General features: G+C 46.8%; 2 protein-coding genes across 5 annotated transcripts; both read left to right on the top strand.

Annotated features, from left to right (window-relative positions):
• Positions 1 to 610: 610 nt before the first annotated feature.
• On the top strand, positions 611 to 13858 carry exoc3l4 (exocyst complex component 3-like 4). 2 transcript variants are annotated; one of them, XM_019878710.1, is made up of 15 exons: positions 611 to 1349; positions 2492 to 2689; positions 3398 to 3505; positions 3589 to 3822; positions 4886 to 5273; positions 5354 to 5590; positions 6378 to 6495; positions 7372 to 7500; positions 7844 to 7944; positions 9051 to 9152; positions 9442 to 9568; positions 11293 to 11415; positions 11494 to 11646; positions 12252 to 12373; positions 13453 to 13858. In XM_019878710.1, exons 2-15 carry the CDS (start codon positions 2506 to 2508, stop codon positions 13682 to 13684), a joined length of 2358 nt encoding a protein of 785 aa, XP_019734269.1. In that variant the 5' UTR covers positions 611 to 1349; positions 2492 to 2505; the 3' UTR covers positions 13685 to 13858. The 2 variants fall into 2 exon arrangements, with proteins under 2 accessions (XP_019734269.1, XP_019734262.1); XM_019878703.1 differs by having other exon boundaries at positions 2489 to 2689.
• A 977-nt stretch (positions 13859 to 14835) lies between these two features.
• Positions 14836 to 22328, top strand: tnfaip2b (tumor necrosis factor, alpha-induced protein 2b). Of its 3 annotated transcripts, XM_019878720.1 has the most exons (14): positions 14836 to 14954; positions 15889 to 16116; positions 16236 to 16241; positions 17384 to 17723; positions 18441 to 18755; positions 18956 to 19067; positions 19137 to 19259; positions 19551 to 19645; positions 19720 to 19812; positions 20046 to 20172; positions 20248 to 20367; positions 20821 to 20976; positions 21231 to 21352; positions 22105 to 22328. In XM_019878720.1, exons 1-14 carry the CDS (start codon positions 14945 to 14947, stop codon positions 22244 to 22246), a joined length of 1989 nt encoding a protein of 662 aa, XP_019734279.1. In that variant the 5' UTR covers positions 14836 to 14944; the 3' UTR covers positions 22247 to 22328. The 3 variants fall into 3 exon arrangements, with proteins under 3 accessions (XP_019734279.1, XP_019734293.1, XP_019734285.1); XM_019878734.1 differs by lacking the exon at positions 16236 to 16241; XM_019878726.1 differs by lacking the exon at positions 16236 to 16241 and having other exon boundaries at positions 17381 to 17723.
• The last annotated feature ends 558 nt before the right edge of the window (positions 22329 to 22886 follow it).

Genomic DNA, 22886 nt, shown 5'->3' with positions numbered 1-22886 from the left:
TCTAAATTCATCAACATAATACTACGTAATATAATATGTTTTCAAATGCTTCTTATTGTGTGCATCTTGTGATTATTATAAAACAAAAACTTTTTAGCACGAGAATAAAAAGCTTTCAGATTGTTGTACTGTATATAGTGACTATATACTGAAAAAAAATAGCACAAAATAAATGTTTAAATTTTGTTATTTAAAAATTATTCATACAAAAACAACGTTTTGGTGAGATCAACACTGTTTCACATTTTTAGAAAACAAACTAAGGTTCTATTTAGTGTTCATATGGTGTCCAGCTACAACGTATAAATGTACTTCTAAATGGATAAACAACAATAATGAGAATTTAAAATATCAAATTAAGACAAAACAAATGTAAATAATAACAGAGAGGTGGAAATGGTCAGAAAATTAAAAAAAAAAATTCGACTAGAAATAAAAACTGAAAAAAATTACGATGATATTGATTGCAATGATTACATTCGTTTTAATTATTCAACAAATAATTATAATTATAAATTGAAGCTTGGCCCATTAGATGGAGTCAGTATAATATATAAATATGTAAATATGAACATGGTTATTGCATTACATGATCACTGGAAATAATTGTCCAAAAACTATTTTGAACGGAATCAAGGTCTCAATGAACGCCGTCTGTGACGTCATGTACATCATCCACCGTACACACACAGCTCCCTCTGGCGGACAATATCGACATGACATCCCTTCGACAACTCGCCGCCTTGACCGAACTAACGTTCAAGAGCCAAAGTTTTGTTTGCCTTGAGCGTGCCCAGAACTAGTTCCGCACTTTAAAACGATTACCCGTGGCGACATTCAACGACATATTACATCATATGTGACCCTAAACATAAATAGTGCTGCGATTTGGCTTGGCGAGCTCCCCAAAGTGCTGACGAGGCTTGCGACCTTGAGATTTCCGAGAAGTCAAAGGAAAACGGGCGCAACATTCCTTTAAGGAGGGGGGGGGGGGTGGAAAAAGTGCCTCTTAAAGCCAAGTGAGGATAAATTACAATACTGTACGCGGGAGTGACTTTTACACGCGTGCGCGTGCGCGAGCGCGAGTGTAATGATTAACTGGAGGCATGAAGGTGATCTTTGGCACGTCTTTGGCACTCTCCATTCATTGTCATTCCTGTTCTTTTTTTCTTTTGGGGTTTTTTTTTCCCTCCAAACTTTCTGGATGCGCTGCGATTCGACACGTTGCCCTTCTCCCTTTCGCGTGCACACGAAATGAAAGCAGCTGAAGTGAAGAAAAGGAAAGAAAAGAAAAGCAAAGCAAAGCAAGTGCGTTGCTCTTCTTCTTCCTGGGCTGACTGAGCAAGCAGGTAAGCGAAGCGCAAGGTCGTCGTTTTGTCGTTTGCCTTCAAACCAGTCCGAACGAAATTCTGCATGTGCTCCGTTTTCAGCTGTTGGTCTTCACCTCACGACAGATTTATCATTTCGTATTTTATCCAGCTTGATCGAGACATTTTTTGAATCGCAGATTACTTTGTGTGCTGCGGAGGAACTAAAGGACACGTTGTACAAATCCTAAATGGAAGCGGACTCAAATGATGTTCAAAAGACTGTTGGCTGTCTTTTTAATCTTATCGTGATTGTTTGCACGCTTCAGTTTGACTTGTTTCCGCGTAGTTTTACGGTCAATTTCAGGTAGAGAGGTAAAAAAAAAAAAAAAAATTATATAAAATGTCTTCCAAAAATTATGAATGTACTATTTACATAATAATGTGTGCATTGTATTACACAACACACTTGTAAAATAAAAATGTTTGACGCAATATCAATAATGTGTTCGAAATAAAAGGAATGAATATCAAGCAAGGTCCAGTGCAGTGATCCTTGAAGTGGCCTTTTGCCCCATTTTAAAATAAATCAATTGCTTTGATTGGCATTCAGTCCACTTGATGAAAGCAGACGGCTCAAAATGACAAAATGACAAAATGTATTTTTTCTCTCCTCAAATGAAACTTTGACGTCGCTGGAGGACATTCGTTAGTGCGCTCGCTATGATTGTGTGCGTGTCTTTGTTTGTCTGTGTGTGTGTGTGTTTGTGTGTGTGAGAGAGATCACTGACGTTACCGTAGCAACTGTAACTTGAATTTCGGACCCAACGTCTTTTGAGTGAGAAGCGAGACAAAACAAGTTCCGCCAGTAAGACGGCGCTCGGCCTTCCTGCCGCCATGTCGACGACCCGGGTGGCCGTGTTATGGGCAAACAAAAAAAATCCAGTTTGGGTCATGTGGAAAATGGAGCGATTTCCTTTGCGTTCAGTGCACTTTGACTACACTGTTTTTTTTTTTTTGTATTGGTTCAACGTCACCAATTTTTGACGAAGATTTCGGCCGTCCTGTATTTTAAATGTTGCTCATTGTGGTGGTACCTGGAGAGTTGATTGCTTTTTGCGATGGAACTTGGTGTAAAAAGTTCAGAGAAGCCACCTTTCTAAAGTCCCTTTCCCCTTCAGTAGCCGGTACCCAAGCGATGGACCCCAGCACACCAATCCCCCCCCACCAAGAGGACGACGCCTCCAAGAAGACTTCGGGGTTGCTGGAGACTTTCCGAAATAACATCCGACTGGCGGCCGAGAAAAGTCCACTCACGCCGGGGTCCCGGGGGTCCAAGAACCGGTCGCCGTCCACGCCAGACAGAGCGCCACATTCACCCGGTGAGTCCCGAGGTTCCGGGAACTTTTTGTGCTTCTGACTTGTCGCTTCGGAATCTGAAAAGTTGTCATCAGACGAGTTTCGGGTCTGCTTTTGGCCTCGATGAAAGTATCCCGGTCAGTCTGATGGCCTTTCGAAAGTCGAAACCATTTACACTGACAGGAAAATTCAGTGCTTGGCACTTGCTGTCCCTGGAACTGAAAGATTGCAGTCAGATCCCAAAGGGAACGAAGATCTTTCAATCAGATACCTGAAATCGGACCTCTTGAACGTCATCTCCCGTTACTGGGAAACAAATTTAGGCAAAATAGATTTTTGAGCTCCACTGAAAGGTACCAATCCCGGGATCAGAGCCTATCACGAAGCTTTGCGGATCTGCATTTGAACATTTTCAAAGGTTCCTGGACCTCTCAAAAGTAGGAGCTTCCTAGCGTGGTCTTCTTTCTGCCCCACAACTGAATTGACAAAATGGATTCCGTACACAATGAACACAACGCTCTTTGTTTGTTTATTTGTTTCTTTCACAAAAATGCTTCAATGCCGCATCAATTCCTCCATTTGATTTCCATCTTGCGTTGGTCTTTTTGTTTTATGTGTGCGGTTGGTCATGAAGGGGTTACCGTGGCAACGCCCGCATCTGCGCATTCCCGAGCGGGTCACCCGAAGGACGCGCCGCTGACTGCTGGCTCCGTTTGTTCTTTTTTTGTCAGGCGTCACGTCGCCGCCGAGGAGCGCGGCGGCGCGCCTCCGGACCAAAGACGGCGACGACGACCACGACCAATCGCCGAAAAGCAGAGCCGTGATGCATTCGAGGACAGGTGAGCTACCCGTCATCGGAAAAGTGACGGCCGGACGTGTCCCGCGTCTGCTTTGCGCTTACGAGGGTCCGCCTCTCCCTCAGAACCCAACCTGGCCCGACTGGATTCCCTCCTGAAGAAGGGAGCGTCCATTCGTCGCAGCCTGAGATTCAGCTCCAAGAAGGGCAAGCGACAGGACGCCTTGCTGGCCGTCCAGGGGGAGGCCAAGGAGGAAGACGAGGATGAGGAAGGAGAGGAAGACGACGGCGAAGCGGAAGCATGGGAGGAGATGGAGGAGGCGTACACGTTGCCCGAATTGCCGCACGTTCCTCTCTCAGGTGAGACTGGGAAGCAACAAACAAACCCCGAATGCTTGCACGCTGCATTCAAGGACAATGGGAAATATCACCATCGCGTTCAGGCCTAAAAGACTTGGATTGGACGGCGTCTTTCACGCAAACAACCGGCAATGAATGAAACCTGAGTCTTTCACACAGAGCCCAGCAACCAAACATTGCCGTGTGTGTGTGTGTGTGTGTGTGTGTGTGTGTGTGTGTGTGTGTGTGTGTGTGTGTGCGTGTGTGTGTGCGTGTGTGTGTGTGTGTGTGTGTGTGTGTGTGTGTGTGTATTTAAACAAAGGCCTCGAAGGACTGGCCGTCCCACAGCCTTTGTCCCGCCCATTCTGCGTCCTCCATGTTTATTATCGGCGTGTTTTGAAAACATTCCTGTCGATGGCGATCTCCAAAGTGTGCTGACGCCGCCAACGTTCTGGTTCATGTTTCCCTCGACATCGGCGAGCTTTCGCTTTCATCCGCGTGCATGAACTTGCTTGCGAGCAAGCTCAGCTGCGAACTTTCTTGTGATAGGACCCAAAATTCAATCATGCTAATCAATTCTGTTCATGGATGATGCCGCCGTCCGGTTGCAAAAGTTGCTGATTAAAATCAGTCCGGATCTGATCCCGATTTCACGAATGGAGCCACGTGATGTCAAAACAAGTTGAAACGGATCACCTCATCGGGATCGCATCCGGATTGCACATTTGGAAGCAATGTAAATGCTCACATCAAATTGGCAGTTTTCACTTCAATTATTGTCATTTGTTTTTTTTTTTGCAATCAAGTGGCCGAGTTTGAATCAGATGCAGGCTCCACTTGTGGTTATGAAAGCAATAAAAAACACTCCAATCAAAGCGACACCTGAACCGCATGTCCGTTAACGTCGACAAGTCATGCGAAACAATCGTTTGTTTTTGTAAAAGATCGGGTCCGTATTTCATTTGGGGTTTGACGTGACAACCCCAAGCTGCGCGTGCACACTGCGCATTTGGTTCAAATCCAAATCCAGATGGGCTTTGGCAGGTTAGCCGCGGAAGAGGTAACTGGACTTTTTGGTCGGCAGTGATGCAGATCAGCAAGCTGATCGAGATGGAGGTCCTGGAGGAGGCGCACCTCCACCTGCTGGCTCTGCGGGCGGAGTTCCAGCGGGAGCGTCTCGGCCTGGACCGGGAGGACTCCACGGTGGAGCTGGCCAAGAAGGAGAAGGACCTGAGCCTCCTCTACGCCGACCTGCGGCTGAAGATCGCCGGCATCGTGCGCACCTCCGTCTCGCTGCCCGCCAGGAACAAGGGCCTCCTGGTCCACGTGGCCCGCATCGTCCAGGAGGAGGACAAGCGGGCCCGGGAAGCCGGCGGTCTCCACGGGAGCTGGATGGACGCCTGGAGGGAGGCGGTGGAGCAGGGCGCCCGGGAAAAGGTGGACGCCGTCCATCTGGAGCCGACGAACCAAAGGTGGGGCGGGGTCACTTCACGGCACGGACAAAAATCTTTTCTTTTTTCGAGAAGCCGCAAATCCTTTCTGCCACGTGTAGTAACGCCTCGTGGCTGGCGGTCCACCTGGGTCTTCTGGGCAAGGCAGTGGTGGAGGATCTGGAGAAGGTGAAGCGCGAGCTGCGCCGGTCGTACCCGCCCAGCTTCCGGGTGTTCGCCACCTACGTGCGCAGCTACCACGCCGCCGTCGGCCGGCACCTGCGCGTGCTGGAGGGCCGCGCCGCCCAGCTCAAGGACCTCTACGCCCTGCTGGACTGGATGGTGCACCGTTACCGCAGGTCAGTGAAGGCCGCCCGTTCTCAGCGGCCACTCAACGGCCGACTCCCGCTTATGCCCGTTGCTGTGAAGTTGTCTGACCCCTTCGCACTGCCAGTTAAAAAAAAGGGGGGGGGGGTTGCAAAAAAAAATACATCCTCCGAGCAACGGCTCGTATCGTGAAAACCCCGTCAAAACGGGCCAAGGAACTATGTTGGAGTCATTTCCAAACTTCATTGATCACAAAGGCACCATCTTGTGGTTTTAAGGCAGTCGGTTAAAGTGAACTATAGGAGCTTCATTTAGCCAAAAGTAGTGCTTTGCCGCCATCTCGTGGCATCTTGGTGCCAAAGAATTGTGTTGAGTCATTGAGGGGTTTGACTTAATTTTACAAATGAAAGATGTTAGTTTTCAGGGTTTTTTTTTTAAAGCCATTTCTTTTTTCTTGAATTTGTTAATGAAAATATTTTTCTCACTTTTTGTTATTTCATTCGTTTTCGTTAACTTCTCAATAATTGTAGAGTGTATTCCGCCGCATTTCATCACGTAAAAACATCACTATGCTCATAAAATAAGCGGCGAGACAAAATGATAGCAGAGAGTTGACGTCCGACAGCAGGAATGTTTGAAACATTTCCAAAAGAAGAAGAAGCAGCAGATTGATTGACGGCATTCCGACTGTGCTTACAACAGAAAAAAAAACACAGAAAAAATCCGTCGGGCATGGCTCCCGGCGCATCTTTTTTTGTTCTTGTGTGTTGCTCGCGTGTCCGCTTTGCTGCCAACGCTGCGCTTGTTACCCGTCGGCAGCGAGCGTCTGATGGCGAGCCCCGCCCTGGAGCCCGACATGAGCCACGTCGACATCGACCTGCGTCTGGACCAAGACTTGCTGCTGAGGCTCAGAGACAAGTTCTGCCGCACTGTCAAGGTGAACGGGTGGGCGTGGCCTCTTTGAGCCCCGGACAGCATTCGCTGTGATGTCATCAAGTGGCCACACAGTGAAAGGTGACGCGGGGGAAACGTTCCCCTCCGCCGTGTTGCGCTCAATGTGTCTCTTTTCTTTGTGTTGCCTTCTAATTGTGTTGCCATTCGTGGTGTAGCCTTCTAACTGCTGCTTTGCCTTTCATTTTGTAGCCTTTCACTTTGTAGCCTTACAATGTGTCTCGTTTTATTGTATTGTCTTAGAACTTTGTCGCCTTTCATTCGGTTGTCTTTCACTGCGTTGTGCCTTTTGCCTTATGTTGGGATTTAAATTGCGTCCGCTTCAACTGTGGCACCTTTGATTGCGTCGCCGTTCGCTCTGCCAGATTCCACCGTAGCCTCGTGCCGTGAAGCCCCACCGTTGAGTGAGTTGCCTTTCACTGTGTTGCCTTCCACTTGGTCACCTTTCACCTTCGCCGCTATGCCGCGCCGTTGACCGCGCCGCCATTCACTGAGGCGCCGCGTTGCCTGACATTTTGTGGCAGCTGGTCGATAGAGGGCGCTGTGGGACGCCACTCCGCTGCTGTTGAGTCACTAAGTCAATAAGACAAAAGTGAAATCATAAATACATGAAAACGAAATCATCAATCAAGTTGTTTCAAAAATATACGTGCACTATTTAAATGTTTCAGTGTCAGCGACGAGTCAAATCGATGTGTTAATTCCATGTCGAACTTCAAAGGCGTACTTGGGCAATCATTCACTTGCATACCGCTAGAGGGAGCCCGCGGTCTACTAATGTTACCCGAAAACGCTCGAGAGCCGCTTCTTGTGGAGTGTCGCTTTAAATCGGAATCTCTTCATTTCTTCGACCGCTTCCAAGGAGGACATGAGAGTGGCTCTGGACCGCCTGGTGGCGCTGGAGAACGAGGAGATGTGGAGCGTCCGGAAGCATCCCGACACGGACGACGACCACTTGCTCACCTCCATGTTCCACATGGACATCTGCACGGTCAGGCAGCGACGCTCACGCTTTGCTCCGAACGCAAAACTCTTTTGCTTTTTCGTCGGCTTTCACTTGTTTGACGTCACGTGAAGCCGGTATCCATCAAATTGTATTAAAATCTTGCTTGCGCGTTCCATGTCAACGGAAGCGTTCTTGCCACGCCAGAAACAAAACCTTCGCTGTCATATTACACTGTCATCAATGTCACGTTTAATGTTGTCCATCTTTACGTGAATACATTTTGTGGCGATGAAATTGAACTTTTATTTTTTTTCCCTGGTGCGGTCGCAATACCTTCCGTGGCCAGCTGAGGGCAGCAGACTCAAGCTGTCATGTGACGTGTGTGCAGAAAGTGAGCGGCAACGTTGTGAACGCCCGATTAGTGGACGCCGACCTGGAACGAGGCGTGGTGGCTTCCTGCCTGGGAGAGCTGCAGGATTTCCCCAAGAGGTTCTGTATTTCGCTCACTCATATTGATTTTAGGTTGACTTGGCCAAAGTGGAAGCTCATCTTTCACGATTGGCAAACATGAGAAAATCTTTCAAAAGCAGAAGAAGAAGAAGAAGAAGAAGTGGGTGGCTGGTCATGCAACTGCAGAAAGCCTTGCAGAAGGTATCAACAGGAAAAAACATGACTTTCAATTCCCCTGATAAACAACCTCTGCGCTGTGCGACAATATCAAACGTACATCATTCAAAAACGTCTCAAAACCCAACAGACACAACAATAAGAATAATAATAATAATAGTGGGGCGGCCTGGTGGTCCATTGGTTCACGCGTCGACCTCACGGTGCAAAGGTACCGGGTTCAATTCCATCTCCGGCCTCCCTGTTTGGAGTTTGCATGTTCTCCCTGGGCCTATGTGGGTTTTCTCCGGGTACTCCGGTTTCATCCCGCATTCCAAAAACATGCATGGCAGGCTGATTGAACACTCGAAATTGTCCCTCGGTGTGAGTGTGAGCGCGGATGGTTGTTCGTTTTTGTGTGCCCTGCGATTGGCTGGCAACCGGTTCAGGGTGTCCCCCGCCTACTGCCCGAAGACAGCTGGGATAGGTTCCGACGACCCCTGCGACCCTTGTGAGGATCAAGCGCTTCAGAAAATGGATAGATGGATAATAATAGTGCTTTGTCTCTTGCTTTGTTGGAATACTTCACACGACAGTTAAAATTTAAGACCAATATCTATTTTTTCACTCATCACAATTTTTCATTTAGATTTTTGTTTTTTTATTGCATTTTTTTTTAACAATATACTGTATTTTAAATGTATTCATTTATTATAAACCATGATTGTAGTAATCATACTTCATTATTTTATGTCGTTGTTTATTTTATATTTTATCAATGATTAATTTGCTTTTACGTTTTCATCATCTTGTGTATATTTTTAATTATAATTTTTGTTATTATTGGTATTAATGATGTTTTTTTTTTTCAATTACTTTGAATGCAGTATGATGATGATGATGATGATCAGTTAAAGTGTGTGGGACTTTTGTGCGTGGGACTTTTGTGCGTTCCGCCGAATTTTAAACCACGAAACGCACACGTGCAGGTTCCACGCCGAGTTCCGTCGCCAGCTGTCCTCTCTGCCAGCCGACGAGCCGCTGTGGAGCGAATTCCAGGTCACCTACATCAACTGCTTCCATGCCTTGCAGTAAGTCACGTGACTTGCCGTAAACGCTCGCATTGTTGCGTGGGCGTTCCTCAAGCGCCCTGCTTTTTTTTTGTCTCTCTTGAGCGCCTGGCACTCGTCAAGTGCTCATTGGCATGTTTGGACGCGTTGCCCGCCTCCAAGTTTCTGCAAGAGAAAGTGTTTGTGACTTGCTTGACTCATCAACAACACACCGAAACGTTTTCTCCGTGCGCGCGCCTGTCTGTGTGTGTGCGTGTGTGTGTGTGTGTGTGTGTGTGTGTGTGTGTGTGTGTGTGTCTGTGTGTGCTAGGCGCCACATTGACGACTCGTACGCAAGCGCCAACCCCCACGGGGTGGAGGCCGTGAGGAAGGAGGTGACGTGGCTCCTGCGCACCCTGCGAGAAGGCCTCGAGCTGCAATTCAAGGGAGACGTCAAGGTGCAAAACCACGTTTACATATTTGATGATTGCTCATATATTATATCCAGGAGACTTGGTTATGATCACGGTCTTCTGACTGGACTTCCTGACAAGAGCATCAAACATCTGCAGCTTATTCCAATCGCCGCTGTTTGGGTTCTGACCAGAGCAGAGAGTCCGTAAGACTCTACGACTCCACTCCAAAGTCTTTTGCTAATCTGCTGTAGAAGAGTTTTTAAAATTCTGCTACTGGTCTCGACCTCACTGAATGGATTGGGTCGTGAATACTTGAAAGAAATGCCGATTAAATTTCAACCCAGTAGGGCTCTGAGGTCTGCTTACTGGGGTCAATTTTCAGGGCCCAGAGTGCAACGCCAACATGGTGAAGCAGCATTTAGCTGTTACGCTGCACGGAAATGAAATCAGCGTGTTAATGCTTCTGAATCCAGGTTTGAATCTTTTGCAGTATCATTTTAATTTAATCAAGATTATTTGAATTTTTATGTGGAATCATTTTTCTTGATTTATATTTTTGTTTTTTGTATTCGGGCGTTTGCAATATATTATTGTCGCGCACCTAGCGTCATTGCCAAAAGTCATTTTTCAATATTTTTGGATGACACACTATTTAAAACATACCTTGGTCATGTTTTTGTCTTCCAAAAACTTCAAGCAGACGGCTCAACAAGTAAACGAAAGGAAAACGACCCCATAAAAAAATGCACCTGTGTGTTTGAAAAATGCTGCTTTTTCTTGTTTTCCCCAAATATTGAAAAATGATGACATATAAATACATATTTTTATTGTGTTAGTTCATTTTTTTTTAGGTAGCCTAATTTGAAATATTTTCAATTTGACAACTACTAAGAGTGTTTTATTTTAGTTCCCAAAAATGTGTGCTTCTTTCAATGCATTTTTCCATCATCCTTGAATTTAGTTTGAGTTTTATTTCCCTTCGGTTCGAGGAGGTCCAAGTGCAACGCGATACTTTTTAAAAAGTTTTTGATCGAGCGGGACATCGTCATGAAATCTCATTTTCGTTTTATTTTGTCGGGGAATCCCACGTGAGCTTGCGCGGTCTCGCCGCGCCTGTTTATTTTCAAGGAAGGAGGGAGTGATAGATTGAAGCGCTTGTTTTGACAAAAGCAGAACCGACGACATGTCACAACAGCGAGTAGTTGATGAGGAAAAAAAAGTGGAAGTGCACTCAAGGGAAAATGTGGGTGAATTCCCGTGATGGTGATTTCACAATCGATGACTTCCCTTTTTTCCTCCTTCACCCGCATTTCGGTGATTAAATACATATCACATGTTGAGCGTATTTATTTAGCCGGCATGCGATTATGCTCGCTCGGGGGGAAAAACCCCCCCCCCAAAAAACTCACCTATTGGTTGTCATAAACATCAAAGACAATTTACGTTGGTTCAAATAGATTTTAGATTCTTGAACAAACTAATGTGCACTTTTTTTGTCAACATCAAGTGCAATTCGGAGTCTTCAATGACATGCATGTGTTTGTAAGTCCTCCTCGGCAATAGGTGGCGCTACGCTGCGGCACTTTGACCCACCTGCGCGTCCTCGTCTGCGTCAGAAAGAAAACTGTTTGGTCACAGTTTTCTGTTTGTCGTGTGAAATGAAATGTTTTGTCTGAAAGCTCCCAGCGGTGTCGGTCGGTACTTGGTGTCGGCGAGCACTCAAAGAGTCAATCGCACCGGTAGCCAGCTCTTGTCGTTCGTTGCAGCTGTACCTGCGTCGGATGATGACGAGAAAGTGGCTGACAAACGACGACGACTTCAGCGGCCTGCACGCTCGCGCCGAGCTTCTGGCGCGGCACTGCGAGGCCATGCGGCCGCCGCACCGCCAGGTAGGGCCGTCGCCCCTCCCCCTCCCCCCAAATGACGTCATCCCCAATCACGTTGGGCCGACCGCGCGTTTGCGGCAGGACGTGGCCGGCGCGGCGCACTACCACGTGCTCAAGGAGTACGTGGGCCAGCTCATGAAGACCAACTACTCGTGCAAGAAGCGCAAACACCACAAGGCGGCCGGCAAGATGCGAGCGCAGTGCTCCGAGCTCGCCGACCTCTTCCATCGCATGGTAACGACAAAAACACTTCCTCACACCGAATGCTTAAATGGGTTTTTTTTTATCAACGCTGAAGACTTGATGTGACACTAAGTTTGTTTCCATAAACACCAAAGACAGTTGAGCATCTTTTAATGGAGTTGAGGCGTTTTCGTAAACGAAATATCGACGCGAAATGAATGCTAGCCGATTTCACAAACATCAATGCCTTCCGTCAACCTCGTTTTCATCAACAAGGGCAGGTTCAAGCCCAAACAATTTCTCCGAAACGGCAATTTCGAGTCGAGCCTCGCGTATTTTTGTGAACATCGACAATTTCGAGTCTTCGGTGAAGCTAGCGTACTTGTTTTCACAAACAAAGACAATTCCAAGTCAATAATCATTGAGCTGTTTTTTCGTAAAGATCAAAGAAAATTTTGCAGGTTTTTTGTGAACATTGACGACAAGTTCGAGTCCTGGTTGAAGCGAGCGTACTTGTTTACTTTAAGTCAAAGGAAACGCAGGCCTTTTCACAAACATCAACGGCACTCTTGAGCTCAGTTTCGAGCGGGAATCGTCCGTCTTCGGAAAAACCAAAGCCATTTTTTTTGGGGGGGGGGGGGCACGTTGCGGCTCAGGGCTCGCAGGAAGACTGGCTGGACCCCGTCGGAGATTACCTGAGCGACATCGTGGGCCAGAAGAACGAAGGCGACATCAAAGACCACCTGCAGCCTCTACTGGACCAATACCCGGACTTCAGGTTTGGACCCCACATTTGTCGTCGTCGTCGCCGTCTTCATGATCATCATCGTAGAACATTTCGGATCTGATAAAATCAGACAAATTGTCGGCAATTTTGGTCAAATTGTTTCTTTTATGGAAAAGTAAAAAGAGACGTTGGAAGTTGTACTTTGGGGTCAAGTGAAATTGAAGAAAATTGAGTTTTCTTTCACGATTAAATACAATTTTTAAAAAAATGAGGACGGAAATGGTATTTTATGGAAAGGGAAAAAAATCGGATTTTTCTTTTTCTTTTATGGTGATAATTCTTTTTTTTTTTTTTTTTTTAATCAAGGAAATTGGATTTTATGCCAAAGTACAATTGAATACATTTGTATGTCATGTCCAAATAAAAAATATAATACTCAACTCATAAAATAAGGACATTCTGTTGTACATAATAAATAAATAAATACATCAGGACAATTTCTCTTGTACAAAAAAATAAAATGGGCAAATGGACTTCTGGGCTTTTATACTAAAAAAAAAAAAAAAAAAAAAAAAGGATGCTGTATTTCATGCGAAAACGGAACAAAACGAGACAAGAGCTCGAAGAAAGAATTGGCACTTTCGACAGCCAAGAGAAAAAGGTCCAAATGAAGACGTGCGACATCCTGCTGTCCTGCGGTTTGAACTTCAGTTGGAAAGCTTCCTCTTAGGGGCTGCCCACTTGCTCGCCGGCCGGCCATCTGTCAAACGGCGAGAAGGAAGTCGCCGGTCAATGATCAACACGCGGACAAAAAATAAGGGGAAGACGCTGGCATCTTTGGCCACTTGATTAGGAACCGCCTACGATGACATCCAACGCGGCCAATCAGATGATTTTCCTCGTTAGGCGGCAGCTCATTTGAACAAAAAAAAACACACTTCGTCGGAAGCATGCAAACGATTTCATTCACGTCGGCGCGGATGGGGGGAAAAAATAAATAAAGCCACTTTGCGGCATCGCGTCAGATTTTTCTTCCATCGAATGCCGCGTCGCAATGAAATTCCGAAAAAGATGGAAAATAATCGTATTGGTGATGCGTGTTTTTGTTTTTTTTTTTGTGGCACGCGTAGCTCGAGGCACCTTACGGCCGTGCTGGCGTTCCGCGGCGTGCTGCGTGGCCGCGAGCATCAGCGCATCCTGCGCAGGCTCGACCAGCTGAGGAAGACGAAGATCACCACGGCAACCGGCAACGACCATCATGGCCGCCGCTCGCTCTTCCGCAACATGGAGGCTCCGCTTCGCGCCGACTGCCTGTCGGACGTCTCCTCCTTCTGCTTCACCTTCGTCTTCCCCGGCGAATAGCTTCCACGCGGGAAGCGCAAGCCGCTCATCTGTTGATGCCCCCCCCCCCAACACACCCCCCATCAAAAAATGTTGTTTAAAAAAAAGTTGTACTCGAATTCAATTGGCACAAAAATACTGGAAGAATTATGTGGCGCGGCTTTAAATTTTTTACACCAAAATTTTCACGATTTGAAAAAAAACAAAAAAAAACATTTGCATTTGAGTTTGAATTTGAAACTTTGACACCGATTTTTAAATTTCAAAAATTGAATTTGTACGGCATAAAAAAATGTAAAAGCTCGGGGCCAAAAAAGTGAATGGCACAAAAATACGACAAGCAAAATCTGTGCCACTTGAATTTTAATGAGGGGTGGGGTGGGTGGGGGGCTGATTTTTTTTTCCTCCCAACATTTCAGGAGCTATGCCACCAAACCGATTAACTTTTGCAGGTCCAAAATGGACAACCTCCTGTTCAATACTCGGCCTGGGTCTTCTAGACTTTTTTTGCGCATCCTGGCCTGAAAGACAAGTTGATCCGATTCCAAGTCCATCCATCAAGCAGGTGTCCAGGACTTTCCAGTGGCCACTCAATCGTTCATGTGAGCGACTTCCACTTGAATTCCAGGAATGGTTCCTTGAGACATTTTCGTGCATCTCGTTCTGACGGACACGTTCACCAAATTGTAAGTGCATCCGAGGAAAAAGTCTCGAGTGCTGTTTTTTTTTTCTTCCCCCTTCGACCTTTCAATGGGGAACCGCAAAGTGAGTTTGGGCGTTTGTTGGTGTTGCGAACATGTTGCACTTGCAAGCGAGACCCGAATCGTGCGGGTTCCTGCGCTGCATGCTAAATGTCTCATTTCCTGTACAGCCTCGCATGTTTGTGGTGAGGCTGTTCCCTCGTGGCACGCACTTGTCAGCGATACTTTCGCTTTTCATTTTGGAGGGCAGTGGATGGTTGTACATGCCTGGCACCAAAGCGAAACAATCGCACTGGCTGTTAGCTTTCTTTTCTCACTCTTTGTAAAATTGTTGGGGAAAAGCCCATGATTCAGGCTGTTCAAATAAGTTCGAATCCCCCCGCCCCCGCTTTGAGCAGCGTGTGACGCTCATTGAACCGCTTAAAATTTGGAATGTTTGCACATGTGCACGTGCGTGCTGTCTGTGCGCGCGTGCAGTCTGTGCGTGCGTGACGTCATTTTCGGTCCAGGCGTGGCTTGAGGCAGTTACTTAAAAACTGTGAGCGTGTGAGAGCGAGTGTGTTTTGTGAGAGGAGCGGCAATGAGATCGGGTGAGTAGTACGCACGCACACAAATACACACACAAATATTTACACGCACACAAATACAAACACACACGTGTACACGCTGTCAGAAACGCGCGCACACGTTTTCATGTGCGTCGCGTATGAAAACGTGTCAGTTTGTCACAATTTGAATGTTTTTGAGTTTGTTGATTTTGGTGATTTGATGCTCTTCGCAAAAGAACGAAAACAACATCGAGAAAAACCCGTTTTTCCGTCACGGATGACAAGATTGGGTTTTATTCTGAAAGTCCGCTGGAACCATCTGATAAGCAGTGCGGGGTTTTTTTTTTTTTTTAACTTGACAGTGATAGCACTTTTGATTTCAAACTGGTTGAGCCCGTCTATGAAATCCTGGCTCGAAAGCCTACTTTGCAATGCTAAGTTCAACCCCTCTTTTGAAATTGTAACCCTGGCTTGAAACCCGACCTCGAAGCTCAACCCGGGCATGAGAACTCCACTTTAACACCACACAACTAGTTTGAAACTCCAACGGAGACTTGAAAAGCCTATTTTAAAACCCAACTTTGGCTCGCAACCCTTCTTTGAACCTTTAACCCAAGTTTGAATCCCTAAACCCGTCTCCAAATTTAAAACTCAACTACTTTGAAACCTGACTCAGGCTTGAAACCCATATTTTGAAACTTAAACGGTTTAGGCTAAACCATGTCTTGAATCCCGAAACGTGTACTTAAAGCCTCATTGATAACCCCTAAACCTTGGTTGAAACCCGACTCACAGCGTCCCTGTCCTCAAACCCTCATTTAACACCCTAACCTCGACTTTGAAACTTTGAAACCCAAACCCTGCCCCGAAATTTCAATCATGTCTTGAAACGCTAGATTAAAACCCAACGCAGGCTTGAAACCTCACTTTGAAAGCCTGCTTATGTGTCAAAACATGTTTGTATGCGATGCGTCAGACTCGCCCCAGAAACATGACGGCTTCAAGTGGTCAACGTTGGCACCCTTGTCCAATCCCCTCCGGAAGGCGGCCGCCGAGAAGAAGCCCCCCGGGAAAGCGGCGGGAGGACCCAAGCTGAACCTGAAGTTCCCCAAGGTGTGGGGCCCCAAAGCACCTCAAGTCAGGCGTAACAGCACCTCCACCACGGACAAACGGACGGAGCCCCAAGATATCCCTGACCTCACAGGTGCGTTCAGACAAAAACAAACACTTTTTGCTATTAGCACAGGTTAGTTAGCCTAGCCTAGGCTATTTGCTTGGGAAAGGCTGGTTCTCTCAGCTCACACCATTAGCCTAGCACTGTAGCGCAGCGTCAGATAGATAGCCTAGCGCAGGCTATTAGCTGAGAACAGATCCGTTAGCTAGGCTAGTTAGAATAGCACAGGCTAATTAGCGCAGTGTAAGATAGATAGCCTAGCGCAGGCTATTCGCCCTTAGAACAGGGGTGTCAAACGAATTTTTGTCGCTGGCCACTTTGGAGTGACGTCTTCCTTCAGAGGCCCGGCTGTGAAACCACAAAAATGTTGTCTCATCGCATTATTACTTGTACACACCAAACCAACTACAATAGATGAACAAAATTATTGCAAAATTCTATCATTGATTATACATGCTAATTTGACATTTTGGTCCAGATTTGAGGAAGGATCGTGCAAGTTGACACACATGATTTTCTTTCGGAGGGCCACATCAAATGACGTGGCGGGCCAGGTCTGGCCCCCGGGCCTTGACTTTGACACCTGTGTCTTAGAACATATCAGTTAGCTTAGTGAAGGCTGGTTACCTTAGCACAGGCTAATTAGCAGTTTCATGAGGTGCAAGTGGAAATGAATGAAGAGTCACCATCAAGCCAAACTGTCTCACTTGAAAGCCTAAAGTTGGCTCCAAAAACCCGAAGCCTGTATTGAATCCCAAATCTAGAACCCCAACCCTAGTTTGAAACCTCAATTTTGGCTTGAAACCCTAAATCAATCTTGAAACTTTCATTTCAAAGCCTAATTCTTGCTTGGAATCCTAACAATGGCCTAAAAAAAACCTGTTTTATAACTCTAATTTTAAAACCTCAAACCTGCCTTGCAAACCTGATTTAAAATCTTGAAACACGACCTTAAAACCTGAACCCAGAGCGACACACTACAGTGAACCAGGAAACCCTGTCTATGGTTTGAAACCGTAATTGTGTCTCAAAATCCGAACACTAACTGGAAACCCTCTCCCTGGTTTGAAGACTTCATTTGAAACCGTTTCCCTGGCTTGAAACTGGAATGTAGGACCTCAGAGCTGTCTTGAAACGCTACTTTGAAACCTAATCCCGGTTTGAGACCTTCATTTGATATTGAAAAGCCCAAAACGATCTCCAAGCCCTTATTGCAAAACCTGGTCCCTGGCGTGAAACCTTCTTTTGAAATCCGAACCCTAGCTTCCCTCGATGACCCGAGCGTTTTCTGCTTCAGCGCCGCCAGCACCGCCGCCACCGGCGCTGACGTTTGAGCAGCATCTTTCGGCGCTGCACCTGAGCGAGGCGGGCCGGCTGCTGCTGGCCCGAGAGGAGCGTCTTTTCGTGGGCGGCCCCGACGACAAGGCGCCCCCCCTCGAGGTGCCCTCGGGGGACGTGGACGCCCTGGCGGCCGACCGGCAAACTTTGGAGGAGGCGGTGCTGCAGACGCTCAGGGGCTCCCTGGACCAAATGGACGCCGACGCGCTCAAGTCAGCCGTGACGTTTATGCAGCAGGAGGACGAGTGCGACGATGGGTGGGAGCAATATGGAGGCATGGCGCCGCCCTGGAGGCTCAGGTAGGGAACGCTTGGAAGTTGTGACGCACCCCCTAAAAAATCTGTGTGATGTTTCCAGTGCAAAAAAAGATATTTTTGATTGGTTTCCCACTTATTGATTTGACGATTTAGATTCATCTGTTTTTTTTTCCGACGGTGATTTTTATTTTATTTTATTTTTTATATTTGATGATTTGAATCAAACTCCAATATATCTTGAGGTATTTTTTTTTGGCATCAGATTTTTAATTTTAAACATTGATTTCCTCCCCCCCCAAAAAAAAATGTTTTGATTGATTGACTAATTATAGATTGATTAAATTATTTGAGGTATTATTACTGTTTAAATTTTTTTGTACAATTGAAATTTTGGTGCAAAAAAAAATATTTGTGTGAGTAATTTAAACTTGAAATTTTATTATGGAGTATTTTTGTGCCATCCGAGTTTTCATTTGAATCTTGATGATGGATTTGATGATTTGACTTCAGAAATGTTCGACTGTAGAATGTTTTATCTGTAAAAATGCTGGCGTTCAAAATTTGACATATTTGACTTATTTCTTGTCACATTTTTTCATCATAAGAATTGTAATTTGAGTTTAATTATTTGAATTTTATGCCGACAGTGAAATGGTGAATTATTTTGGACACAGAATTGTTTTAAAAAAAAAAAAATCTGTTCGAAATCCAGTTTCAAATGCAAAGCGGTACACTTGCTGTTCTTGCATCTTCCGTCAGGGGCTGGAGGCAGCTGCACGACGAGACGCTGCGCAGCCTGGTCGAGGAGCGCATGGACGCCCCGCCCACGCCCTCGACGGAGCAGTCGTCCATCCAGGCCGACGTGCACGGCATGGGCCGGCGGCTGAGGCGCGACCTCCTGCTGGTGGCGGAGCGCGTCAAGCCGTGCTACCCGAGCCACCTCGCCATTTGCCAGCTGTACGCCACCTGGTACCACCATTGCATCAGCATCAGGCTCAGGAGGCTGGCCGACTTCGGGCTGGACGACCGGGACTGCACCTTCCTGCTGCGCTGGGTCAACGACTACTACCCACAGTCAGTTTCACATTGCCTAAACGCCAGATCGCAATTCTCACCGAGCGCAAAAATGACAGCCGTATTGACCTCTTAGAGATGTGGAAGTATCTCCACCGATTCCAACCATTCCATCAACAAGCACATTTCAGGGGTTCAACGTTAAACTTAACGCGCATTTCACCACATAAGGATTTAAAAACGGCTCCTTCGTGCGCCAGGTTGCTTCAGGAACCTCAGCTGGCCGCCGACATCGACGCCAAAGTCCTTCAAGAGCTCCTACCTGAAAATCTCCTCTCACCTCTGGAGGAACAATACCTCAGCCATCAGCAGGTACCCGCCGCGGCGTTCACGTTCACCCTCAAGAGTTGTTTTTCATGTCGGACGTCAATGTTTGTTCAGCGAGAGCTGACCACGTACGTCGGACGTATCCTAGACCAGGCCCAGGAGGCCTGGACCAAAGGCGAGGAGCCGCCCAAGGAGGACGGATGCTTCGTCAGTCCAACGGCCTATGACGTCATTCAGGTACGGTACCGGATTACTGTACAGCTCTCTTGCCTACCCGGCAAAACGATAGCGTCAAACGGAATCGAACGATGTGGTTAGTTAGCTTAGCCGAGGCTATTAGCTTGGCAAAGGCTGATTAGCTCAGCTCAGACCATTTAGCCGAGCACTGGAGCGAAGCGTCAGATCGATAGCGTAGCGCAGCCTTTTAGCTTAGAACAGATCCGTTAGCTAGGCTAGTTAGCATAGCACAGGCTAACTGAATGGCAACCGATAGCGTCAAACGGAATCGAACAATGTGGTTTTACGTAGATGGTCAACGGCATCGTGAATGCGGCGGCGAAGGTGGTGGGCGACCCGCACAAGGCTCAGAATTTGACTCGTCAGCTGCAAGACTTGCTGCACAGGTAAAGCGGCGCCGTTGCCGACACCGAGACCCCGGTCGGTCCAAGTATTTGACCGCGCCCCCGTTGCCTTGAAGGTTCAGGACGTTCCAGGCCCAAGTCATCAAGCGCAACAAGGCCAACAGCGCGGCCTTCGTCAAAGCCAACCTCGGCTGTGTGGCGCAGTTCAGGTGATGTTGCGTTTGTTCATTCACTCGCGTATACGTTCCATCATTCATTCATCCACTCACCGTCCATAGAACGATTCATCCAGTCATCCGCCCTGCATCCGTCCATTCGGTTGTGCATCTGTCCGTTTTTTGACACTCATTCAACCTTTTTCATCCGTCCATCGCATCACTCCTCATTCTGCCACCGCGTACGCCTTCGCGTCTTCATACGTCCGTTCCCGATGCGTGCGCAGGCACTTCCTGAGCACGCAGAGCCGCCTGTTCCCGGAGGACGTGCGCGAAGGCTGCCTGAGCGTTCTGAGCGACATGAAGCAAAGCGCGCACGACTACCTGCTCAATCCCGTGCACAGGAACCTCAAGGTGACGCCGCCGGCCGCCGTGCCATTTTTGCCGCGCCACGCTGTCTACTCCAATCTGAACTTTGTGACACCGCAGTTGTGCTACCGGAAGCTTTTCAGCCAAGAGTGGTTGAAGAAGTCGACGCTGGTGCTCCTGCTATCCGGCCTGGAGGACGAAATGCCTCAGCTTCAAGGTTCATCCGAGTCCTGTCACCGGGTACGAACGACCACAACGTGCGGCACACCACGCCGGTCGTGTTATGTGACGCCGTGATTTCCTACTAGACGAATAAGACGTGACGTGAGAGGTTACGACACGGTTGGATACAATGACTTGAAATCAAATAACCATACTGCACCATGTACGATTACAGCGCGATGCGTTATGGTATGCTACATTATGATACGGCACGATACGATACGATACGATACAATACGATACGATACGATGTGCCGCAATGCGAAACGATGCAATCGAGACCGGTACAATATCGTCCGATTAGCGTCGGCGCGGTACGCTACGGCGTGGTATCGTGCGCGACACGACGCAATATCACGTGAAAAGCGTGAGATTCGACGCCGTGCGATACGAGCGGCAGTGATATTGACGGGACACTCTGCGATGCAATGTGAGACTGACGTCTGATTGGCTGAGCGCTCTGCCCGCTAGGAGCTGATTGGCCAGCTGCACCAGGAAGTGTCGGTGGAGTACGCTCGCAGGCTTCTCAAGGGGGAACTCAGGCTGAAGGACAAACAGCAGCAGCAACAGGCCGCCGACAACGTGGATGACGACGCGTGCGCTCTGCACGACTTCTTCGCCAGACACGTAAGTTTGTCGGGGGGTTTGGTCGGCAAAATGGATGTGTTCATTTTGATTTGTCTCTGTATTCATCGCAAATGAGGTAAATCAATAAATGCGTTCCTCATTCATTTCGTGTAAATGCTAATATGACGTAATCCACAGTATGAATGACCGCGTCTTATTGCTCAACTGCAGAAAGTCCGACACTGACTGGAAGCTCGTGGAATTTGTATGAACTCAAGATAAACGGGAGGGGAAAAAATGTTTTTGGCATTCAGGGCTCCGAGGAGGCGTGGCTTCAGAAGGCTCTCAGCATGATGGCCGAAATCCTGAAGCTCCAGGATCTCCCTGCCATCCAGTGCCAGGTGGCCTCGCTGGGAAGCGATTTCCCCGACTTCAGGTAAACGGCGGCTGATGTCATCTCTTACAACCAACTGACATACGCCGCATACCAAACAGGCTCCATGCTCAGTAGGATATGAGCAAAAAAAAAAAAACACCCCAAAAAAAAACAACACCTCATTAGCCATTTTTGTTAGCATTTTCACACTCCTTTCTCGGCGAAAACCTCACATAAGTTCATTCGGATACTTTAATGGACTTGAATACAAAACATAGCCATTTATCTTCGTGACATTACCCCATGAGAGATTGAATTCCAAAAAATACTGGTCCTGGAAAAATGCCTTGTTAGCATGTTAGCACCAATTTACCCCCAGAAACAATCCGTCTTAGACTTTAATGTGAATCTATCTGATCAATAAAAAAAAAAAAAAAAAAATTAGGTTTCAGTATTGAGTGGAAAAAAAAAAAAGACGAATAAATCAGGTCAAATAAAATCAAGATGGAAAAAAACAAAACCCGGCTTGACTTATATCTGATCTTTGTGTACGAAAAAAGTCATAGATCGAAAATGGAAGCAACAATAAAATTGTTGTGTTGATATTTCTGTCAAGTGTATTTCCCGTGGGGAAAAATTGGAACTGCATTGAAGGAGGTCATCTGAAAGTTAGCCGATCTTCGCGTCGTCAGAAGTAGCTCTCTTGTTTATTCCAGAACAGTTTTCAGAGGTGCTCAACACAGGCACTAAAATGGGATCCGTGCCATGCCCACTAACTTTTCCTGCCTCCTTCCTTCCTTTGCTTCCTTCAGCGAGAAGCATGTGATGTCTTTGCTCAAACTGAAGTGCAGCCTCACCAAGGAGGATAGGATGAATATACAGGCCGTCCTGGCGGAAATTCCCAAGGACTGTGGACGATCGCGACCTTTTTTCTCATTTGTCCTGGTCAAATAGCGATGGTGCCAAATAGTGATCCTCCACGCTCCAAGCGCAATGTGGTACCCGTTATTCTGTGTGTGTGTGTGTGTGTGTGTGTGTGTGTGTGTGTGTGTGTGTGTGTGTGTGTGTGTGTGTGTGTGTTTTATGATTTGTTGAGCATTCGGGCCATCTTATTTTTGTATAGGTTGAACATGTACATTTTGTTTAATAAAGGAGATGGTCAGAGTTTTGCATTTTTGTGTTTTTTTAGCGTTACCTTTATTTTCTCTTGCACAACCTCAGGTGGATTTCCAGTAGCTCAACTTCAAGGGGTTTAGAGCAATTAGATCTTATTTTGGAGGGTTTAATCGTCTGGACATTTTTTTTCCTGAACTACATTTGGGATTTTTCCTCATAAAATTTTAAAAAGCTCAACTATTTGGTTCTTCACTGAAGCTTTATTCTAACTTCTGCAACTTTTAGAGGTTTTTTACGGTTGTTAGATTCTAATCTGAACAACTTTGGGTCTTTTTTCAGGTTTTTATTTTTATCGGCCCAATGTTCGGCAACCCGTGGCTCTGGAACCGCAGGCGCCTCTTTAGCGCCGCCCTAGTGGCTCCCTGGAGCTTTTTCAAAAATGTTTGACTTCAAGATGGCGCTGCGAGAGTGGCTGCCT

The sequence above is a fragment of the Hippocampus comes genome, unplaced genomic scaffold (genome assembly GCF_001891065.2).
Source record: "Hippocampus comes isolate QL1 unplaced genomic scaffold, H_comes_QL1_v1.1 scaffold295, whole genome shotgun sequence".
Taxonomy (NCBI): domain Eukaryota; kingdom Metazoa; phylum Chordata; class Actinopteri; order Syngnathiformes; family Syngnathidae; genus Hippocampus; species Hippocampus comes.
This window is presented reverse-complemented; position numbering and strand designations above follow the sequence as displayed.